The 10072-nt window shown below is 40.0% G+C and overlaps 1 protein-coding gene across 1 annotated transcript; it reads left to right on the forward strand.

Annotated features, from left to right (window-relative positions):
* The first annotated feature begins 452 nt into the window (after positions 1-452).
* NXPH3 (neurexophilin 3) lies at positions 453-9433 on the forward strand. Its single transcript, XM_069751427.1, has 2 exons — positions 453-1418; positions 6273-9433. The coding sequence occupies exons 1-2, from the start codon at positions 1365-1367 to the stop codon at positions 7020-7022; spliced, it is 804 nt and encodes a 267-aa protein (XP_069607528.1). The 5' UTR covers positions 453-1364; the 3' UTR covers positions 7023-9433.
* Positions 9434-10072: the final 639 nt, after the last annotated feature.

Here is a 10072-nt window from a genome sequence, read left to right on the forward strand (position 1 = left end):
TCCCTATATCTCCTCCTATTACTCCATATAACCTCCCTATATCTCCTCCTATTACTTCATATAACCTCCCTATATCACCTCCTATTACTCCATATAACCTCCCTATATCTCCTCCTATTACACCATGAATTGTTTTTATAACATCCCCCATATTCAAACACTTTGTAAAATTTCCCAGAAATTTCCGGAAGAAACACTATGACTTCTCTTTCTTCCCTCTTTTTCTTGTCACCCTACACAGTTTGTTCACTGTAAATTACATATGAATGTGAAGCTCGCAGTAGCGGCCGGTGCCCCCCTCTGTTCCCTGGCACTAACACGCATAGAATGAAAATGTCTGTCTAAACATCAATTTAATTGGAAAAGCCTTGTCTCTAACCTGGCATATTGACCCAGTGAATGCAAGAGAGAGAGAGACACGGATAATCAGGAGAGAGACAGAGCAGGAGAGTGTTCGACAGGGGCGAGGATGGGGAAGAGGTGGGTATGCAGGATTGGTAACCTGGCAGCTGTTTGGAAAAATGAGTAAGATACTGTTCACTTTCACTTGTTATAAGAGAATTATATGAATTTATTAGGGTCCATCTAATTGTAGGATGCCACCCTTGGGTGAGAGAGACTGTGCCTATCTCTGTGGGTGGTAAAAGAGTAGACGGCATTTACAAAATAGAAGAAGGTTGGAGAGGTGGTGAGTGAGGTAGTAGGTGAATGCTCAGAAGATGTGAGAGAAGGAGTGGGCACTATATGGAAAGGTATAGAGGTAGGCTACAGGGGGGAAGCTGGTATAGAGGGATGTATGTAAAATGAGAGACAGACAGACAGTAGGAGAGTGTCTGAGGGGAGGAGAAAAAGAGGGAGGGAGATAGAAGGTCAGATAGAGAAAGACACAAGGAAAGAGGGAGGGAAAGTCAAGAGCGGGTGACAGACCCTGAAGAAGAGAGAGAGCTTTAGACCTGGCAGGAGAGGCATGATTGAGGAAGAGAGGGGACCAGCAGAGAAGGGATGAACCAATGAGAGAGCTGGAGAAGAAGAGAAAGGTGTGTGACAGTCAGGCAAGGAGAGCAGCCAGCAGGTGGAAGGAAGCAGCAGAGACAGAGCAAGTGCTAAGAGCAGGAGAGAGGTGAGAAGAAGAGTAGAGAGAGATCCAATGTGATGGTCAAAGAGAGTGAAGAAGTGGAGGCGAGAAGAGTGCAGCCACCTATGTAGGGGAGGGGAGGCTAGAGAAGTGCAAGGCAAGGGAATAGCAGAAGTGAGGTGGTCAGGGAGCATCCAAGCTGTGTGTATCTCTAGCTGTGTATTCACAGTATACACATGGATGCTGAACGCAGGTGAGTGTACGCCTCAAGACTCAGCCGCTGAGCAAGATGCAGCTCACACAATGCTGTTTCATATTCCTGGTTCAAGGCAGCATCTACCTGGTAAGTAGTACACCACGACAAACGCCTGTGCCACCCAATAACATGTGCCTTCTACGCTCCTATGTGCCCCCGTTCTTTGCCATATGTATGTGATCACACCTGCTGCTCTGCCGCTAGGTCCCTACCAGTACGGCTATAAGGTCAGATTGGATAATTATGGGGGAGACAATCAGCAGGGCGACTTATGTTACACATTTCCTGTCAACCTGTTGCTGGTAAAGTCACGTAATATGATAGTATATGTACATATGATCGTATATAGGGGGCGTGTGGGAAATGTGAGATTGGACGTGTATGCAATGTGTTAACGATGGACGCTACGGATAGTAAAAAATGTAATATTGAGATAGATTTTCTTGCAGGATTCTGGAAGGCAGGATGTGTCGGAGAGCTCAAGAGGGGTATGAAGTGAGAAAATTGCTTTAAGGGTTAAAGAGTCTGTCTCGTAGATGAACAGAAAGAGCTCCAGACTAGAGCTTGTTTAGTAGGTTAAACAGGCTGGATAATAAACCACAATACAAGGACGTGATTGATGAGATAAAGGGTCTTTGTAATGCCGCTCTACTCAACTGGATGAGCTACTCAGGGGTTAATTCTATGTATAGTCAGATAGATCTAATGACAGGGTCTGGTGTAAGAGTGGTGGTTTACAAATCAGGACATTTTTGATCAGTTAAAGAGACAGTATCATGTATTAGACATTTCATGGGTTAAATTATCATTGTAGCATGAAACCACGGTCCTTTGTTCTTTTTATGGAGATCTTCTATATGATCAGAGATGTTTATTGGGCTAAAAGGTCATTCCGGTGAAGAAGCAAAGGTCTACAGAGGGGTATGTTAATAGGTAAAATACCAGTGCTATGAATGAAATCTATGGATAGTCTCATATTGAGCACAGGACCTGGACTTAAATCCAATGTATGACTGGGGCATGTTTATAGGGTGTCTGTGGGTCAGTCTAAATAGAAGCCAGGGTCCACAAACATGGTCATGGTTCTGACAGGTTGAAGGGGCAGTGTTACTTATGATCAGTCAGACGTAGTTGAGATGGATGTATTTAAAGGGTTAAAGAATCTTGTGTAGAAGAGGTTTGCAGCCGTCTTTTCATGGTAAGTGATAACTACATGTAAAATCGTAGAAACCTAATGTCAATGAGGTTTAACAGGTCACTCACATATAAAGTAATGAAATAATGGACTTGATTAGATTGATCATTTACAGAAAATATAAAACATCCTATTAGTCTACCATATACGTTAAAATGAGCAGAAGAGCATCTACAAACCCAGAAACATTCCAAAAATGTTAACTAGTTTCAACAAGAATTATTATTTGTGGGTCATGTCCACATAATATCACTTGAGAAGGTGGATCATAGTGACCACCCTCACGAATTAATTACTGCATGTCTTGACCTCGTAAGATTACAGAAAGGTCAAATGCTTATTATCATTAAGGGATAGAAACCATTGAGAAATATGATTCATTATGAATGACTCCACACTGGACAAATTAGCTCGCATTTTCAGATATGACTATAGTTTAGATCTGGTAAATATCTATCAATATCATTGGGCCTTCAATGACCCATCCGTATTGACTTAGCCTTTAGGGTAAAATACTTTTTACAATGGAGAATCCAGTTGTACTAATAAGAGACGTATTTACAGTTTAGACCAGATATCTATTTTATGTGTGCGTCCATCGATATGTGTGAGTTGGGTCAACCCTCTAGTCTAGATGATGTGGACAATTTTGGGAAGTTCTACCATACTATGACCTATTGATTTCAGGTGATCCCCTTGGAGACACAGAGGTACAGGTTGTGGCTTTCTATATCAAGTGACCTATTGATTGTAGGACATCAGTACAGACTTTGAGAATAATATGGTTTCTAATATTGTATTGAGGGAACCAATTTTAAGACACTTTCAAGGTTTATCCCTTATTTTTGTTTGACCTTAGGCTGAACCAGTCCAGACAGTCTTAAGACAGATCTCCAATACACAGGACAGGCTTATAGAAAGCTGACTTTGCCATGTAATCATGTTATTGTGTGGCTGTGTATAACATTTGTAGGTCTCCATGGGTTTGTGGGCTCATTTAGCAGATGCTACCTTCTCCGGTAACTGCCATTTTGTAGCTGTGACTTCTTTTTTTCCTTGACGTCCATCATGATATTGTATAATTTTTCATTTGTGAAGGGTTTAAGGATCATCCTCTACATTGTGATGTACGCTGTGATGCACTCCACATGGCATGTTTGCCATACATTGCCATACCTCAGAACTTGTCACTGGCCATCCGTCAATAGGAGTCATTAGAGGTGATAGTTTGTTAATCTCTATTGCATTTCCAAGGTGAAAATTGCTAAAATAGCCCAAAACCCAGGAAAACATTTGCTGCTTTCATTAAACTTTCCAGGCCGCTATTGTCTTGTGAGATTATGCAATCCAATATCTGGCAATTTTTCTATTGTCACTAATTATCCACTGCCGTCAGGAGGCAGCACGAGCCTCATTATTTTATATTTTCAGCTTTTCACCATTGATCTGCAGTTCTGAGCCTATTTTGATGTAGCAATTAATTGCACATTAGAATTTATGTTTTACGATCATGTGTTGGGCTGATCTCATTCATGTATCTGTTACATTATGCATTCATAGGCTCGGTTATACATCTGTATTATTTTGTGAGCATGTATTAGTGTATGCCAGGCGGTTTACTCTTGTCACTGTCATCACTGCGTTAGGACATTGTATAATATAATTGCCATCTGGTAGGATCTACCAGGCTGGTATATTCTTCTATGTGTTCTTAAAGGGTCTGTGTCCCTGTGCTATTTTGTATCAAGATTCACTCTTGTGTATCTTGTGTGTTGCTCTCAGTCAACACAACTCCCTATGGACTTAGCTCATTTACCAGCTGCCCCCACGTACCTATCACCATGGTTATCCCCCCTTTTCTTAAAAAATTAACCATTTCACCCATGGATATAATTTGGCAGTCATACAGCCTGTCTTGCCTTCAGAGCTGACAATCTATTGTTTACATGGAAACCCATGGTATAATTCCAGACTGTAGTAATATATTCATAGAGCCCCAAAATAGATAGAAATGTATAGTATTAAATGCATTACAATATTTACTTTATTTTTCCTGAATGTTCTATACCTTTTTTTAACTAACACGTATAGCAACATATGTCCCAGACATTGGGCAGCAAGCTCTGTTACAAAAATAATCATATTCCTGTTTAAAATAGTTTTAATATTGATTGAGCGTGGGGGAACTAATCAGGTAACATGTCTAAGATGGGGGGCTGCAGATTTTAGGGCAATGGAAACTTAGCACCTACCATAGGCAAGGGCTTTGCTAGAATGACTGATGGGGTAAGTGCCCTGAGTTCCAATGGGTACCAACAAGACTGTCTGCCTTAGGCTAGGGAAGAAAATGTAATGTTTTCTCCAGAGAAATGAAAGATTATCTAGATGTAACTCACAATGGAAAATCTGTAAGTGGGTCCACCACCTGCCATGACGTCTTGTCATAGAGCTCCCTCAGGCACCAGTGTGCAACAATTGGTATTCTCCGATGTTTTTTGCACCAAATTCATCAAAATGGTGTGCGGTCCGTGAATATTGTGCAAAGTCAAACATGGTCTTTATTTTTTAATTTAATCTGTTTTACGACATTTTGGTGCAAAAAGTTGCGCTTTTCACAAAATGTCGCAAAAAAAACCTACTGAAAACTGCTTTAGGGCTTGTTTCCACATGCGAGAAACACGTCCGTGTCTCGCATGTGGAAACGAAGTTCTGGCGCCGGCACTCCGGAGCAGAGCGTGCGGCCACATAGCAACACATGCAGCCGCACGCTCCACTCCGGAGTGCCGGAGCCAGAACTTCGTTTCCACATGCGAGACACGGACGTGTTTCTCGCATGTGGAAACAAGCCCTTAGGGGAAAATTGGAGTACACTAGAGCAAAATTTTTGTGACTTTTTAAAAAGTGTCAAACAATCAGTTGAAAACATTTGGAAACCCCAAACGCTGCCCACAACGACGAACTAAAAAATAAAACAGATGAACACATTAAAAAAGTGATTTACAAAAGGCACAAATGAAAAATCAATATGGAGCAAATACAAAATTCTATAAAGACACAAAAGTAATGATAAATAGGCCTTGTAGTCCCATATATCTAAATAACTAGTTGTAAATTATTCCTGAAAGTAGTGGTCATAAGTATTAAAAAATCCCTTTAAGAATCCCTTTTAGGAAGTCCTTTCCACCAAGGTCATTTAATACATACTCTTGGGTCTCGAATGTTGTAAATTGTAGCTATCTGTGATGAACTTATAATGTCCAAAATGTATTGTGTACATCTGCTACTGGCCGTCAAATGTCATGCTGCCAGTGAGGTGCTAGCTGTGTAATAGGCTGATGTTGAGAGTCTGTGCCCTCGATAACTAAAAGCTCATTCTTTTGACATCTGAAGTTATCACAGAATGTCTGTGAGTTGTATAGTGGCCTCTTTTTTTTCAAGTACGTCTTTGACATTGTGATACCCAGGAGGTATAGGTCAGGTGGATGCACATTACTCAGCTCTCATTAAACTGGTTACACTGATTAGTACTCAGTATCACTAATTATCAGCTGTAGCATCTGTTACTGCTGGGGATTTCAGGTGAGAGCCTATCAATAAAGGAAAGGAGCGGAGAGAGATTAAAAACAGTAGAAGACATTGTAGAAGAAACAACGGGTGAGGGAAAATAATACTCTTACTTTGATTAGACACAACTTCAGGTCATTTTTCCTGATAGAGGTCATTGTCTTGTTTTTTTTCATCTTTAGGTGATCTGTGGCCAAGAAGACTCCTCCAGTGACCCAGATGATGAAGATCAGTCAGATACAAAGTCCAATTCAAGACCTCGAGTCCCTAGGAGACGATCACCTTCTCCATCTCGGTCTCGCAGCTCAAGCCCATTTAACTCAACCGTTCTTCAGCTTCTCTCTAACTCTCCTGAATTTTGGGATGTTCTGAACAGTCTTTCGGAGCTGGGTCATAATCCAGAACCCCCTATTACAGCTCGGATTCGACGTCAGTCTGTATTAAGGTCTACAGGAAGAGCCAAGAAAGTCTTTGGTTGGGGGGACTTCTATTCCAATATCAAGACAGTAAAGCTCAACCTTCTGATCACAGGAAAAGTAGTGGATCATGGGAATGGGTCCTTCAGTGTCTACTTTCTTCACAACTCTACAGGACAGGGGAATGTTTCTGTTAGTCTTGTCCCACCATCCAAAGTCCTTGACTTTGACTTGGAGCAGCAGATGTATGCAGAAGCTAAAGAATCAAAAATCTTTAATTGCCGAGTGGAATTTGAAAAAGTAGACAAAGCAATTAAGACAGGCTTATGTCCTCATGATCCGTCAAAGACCTGCCACCAACAGCAAACTCGGAGCAAGGTCTCATGGACATGCTCTCACCCATTCAAGATTGTTTGTGTTTATGTCTCATTTTACACAACAGATTATAGACTAGTGCAGAAGGTTTGCCCTGACTATAACTATCACAGCAGCTCTCCATATTCTCCTTCGGGCTAAAGAAAATATGAGCTCACAGCTATGGAATAGCCTAAATTGGGATAACTTTGGGTCTACCTTTTATGGACTTCATGTGCCTTGGTCTGGTCCATTGTGGTGTGTGTATTTGTGAAGACAGTGGACAGAAAGCTGTGTAAGTGATGTGTTGGATGTGAAATTTAAACCACTTCAATATACTCACGAATAGAAATGCTCTATTGATATCACCCTATAACCGAACTGATAGATTCTCCCGAACACTAAAAAAGTAGAGGTCTGGAGGCTGCACTTCTTTGTCTCAAGGTACTTTATATTCTTCTGAAAACCTCACTAGGCCAACTTAGAGAAAATAATCCAGAAGTTTGATTTCGAACATTGAAGTATAGCCAAGTTAATCAGCTGACTGCAAGTCATCTTGTCCATCCCTCATAGTGGATATCTTGTGTATGACAATTTAGTCAATTTGTTAGTCTTTGGGAAGTGATTTGGGAGTCATTGTTGTGTCATCATCGTTATATCCACCATCATCCAAGCATTTTATAGCTTCATATTTTCCATTAATCACGATGGTTGCCTATGTATATAGTAGCCAACAGTCTTGAATTTGTTAGGACTGTCCCCCATTTTTTTAAATAATCCTTATACACTAGGCCATGACCTAAAAGGTTGCTCAAACTCTGAATAAAGTGTCCCTGTCTAGATGTGGGTGGTCCTGGGAGAGGGACTTTAATATCTAAATTTTACTAAGATTTTGACAAGTATGTGTGTGTAATGCCCAAAAAAACACATATCCTAAAATAAGGTCTATAGTTAACTTTTGAAGGCACAAATATAATTTAAGGTCCACAATCAGCCATGGGGTCATCCGAGCATCAGACACCCAAGTTGTAACCTTCATTACTGTTAACCCCTTATTTAACCAATGATCATATGCAGGCCTATTATCAAGTGGTTGGCATGAAATATTGATTGTTGGAACAAACAATCAAATCTGAGAGACATAGACTTCCAAAAGAAACGACTCCAAAAAAAATAGGTTGAGAAGAATATATTTAGGGCTACCTAATTATTGCTATATAGGGAGTTACATGGATCTGATACAGTACATATCACTATCCACCAGCCTGACAGACCTCATATTGATGCGATCCCTATTATAAGGTAATTCAACCAGTCATATCATAAGCTATGTGTCAATTACACAATTTTCCTCTCCTACAATCTAAATTACTTTTCTCTACTGGGATATATTTTTATTTATTGCATTAATCTTATATGTATATCATACATTCCTGTTTTTCCACTAGAAAGCCTTAACCACAGGTGTCTACTGCATACATTGGAGCATAGATATTGTGGTCTTCTTCATGTGAGCATAGAAACCAATGACATTTCTGAGGACATTGTACTTTATTGGATGTATTCCCATGATTTGATTCTAGAAATGTAGTCTGTAATGTGGGGCCCTCTACCCGGTATCTACTAAATGACTCCATACTATCCACCTGCTATGACGATAAAGAATAACAGTCCAGTTCAGGAGCTAGTCTGTCAACTAGGCCGTTGACTAGACAACCTCTCTATATAGGGGCAGCTGTAAAATGAAATGCCCTATCAAGGGTAGCCTCCACTCTGCAGGTGAGGTTACCCTTTAGGTTGGTCATTTTAGGTCCTTAGACCACTGTCATTGGCCAAGGGAAATCGGACAGAAATGGTATTAAGGGTTGACTAATGGAAGGTTTTACAGTCAATGAACAGCCATTATGAGGAGAGTCGCAATGGGAAATAACCCACCCAATAAGATTTCTTTTTATTACCAAAGCAGACTTTATGGCAATATAAAATGTGAATATATCGGTATATTAGCTATCGAGGGGCTTTCATCACACAAATGTATTTAAAATATGGGGCTACAGAATTATTACAACCGAATGCTATGATGTCCTAGGTTGTAATATTCCATTGTTATCATTTACGATGTGTATTATATACTGTAGTTGAGATTTTATTTTCCAGATGAAAAGCATATATACGGTATATATATATATAATCGGTTATGGGGTAAATAAAGGAGAAAAAAGTGGCAGGAAGGTGTCCGCCCTCTCTGAGGTCAACTGTGGCACATCTGTGTTAACCCAATAAAAGTCACCGTCATTTTCTTCCTTTGTCTCATGGGACCTGTCATTGCATCACTCTTCACGAGAAAGCCGACGCCATTAACTCCATCCTTGCCAGATCAGTCTGCAATATCTCCTAAAGGGCCTGGGAGAGTCTTGTTAACCTCGGTGTTTACGACTATACCATGTGTAAGGGGGTGGGGGATATTTGTTTGTATGATTATTGGGGATCTGTGCAATATGGGAAATATCTTAATCGAAAACAAAAAAAAAAGAAAAAATTCTGTCTGTGAAAAATAAACAATCCGCCAATGATACGTGTTTGTGTATCAAAACTTTTTTGTTTTTCTTGTGTGTCTTAGCTTTCCTTGTTGTGGTATGTCAGAAGTATTAAACGTAGGAAGGACATAATGCGACAAAATGTGAATAAATACCTCTCATTCAGATGTACAGTGGTTATAGATATATAAAAAACAATACATAGATATATGTATATATAACTCTATATAAATATATATAGTTACATTATATGTACAGTGTATATATATGTATATATATATATATATATACTGTATATACTGTAACTGTAGAGAAGAGACAAGACAGATTGAAGCCCACTGCTACGTCACGGGGAACCTCTTAGTGAGTCCCTGACCTTAGAGGTGCGGCGCCATGTGGCAACCAGCGCTAAAGTGATACCACACCAGCAGGGGGAGCGAACCAGGTGTCCCAGAACACCCATGTTACATGGCAAAACCCCTATGTCTCCAGGTCACACAACAATAGCTGCATCTATGTGTGTATATATATATATATATATATATATATATATATATATATACACACACACGCACACATAGATATATATTTATATAACTGCTGCTGTTTGGACTTCACACACAGCTACCTATATGTCTGCGCTGTTGTAGTGCATTTATACAGAAATGTGTATAT

The sequence above is a fragment of the Ranitomeya imitator genome, chromosome 2 (genome assembly GCF_032444005.1).
Source record: "Ranitomeya imitator isolate aRanImi1 chromosome 2, aRanImi1.pri, whole genome shotgun sequence".
NCBI classification, from domain to species: Eukaryota; Metazoa; Chordata; class Amphibia; order Anura; family Dendrobatidae; genus Ranitomeya; species Ranitomeya imitator.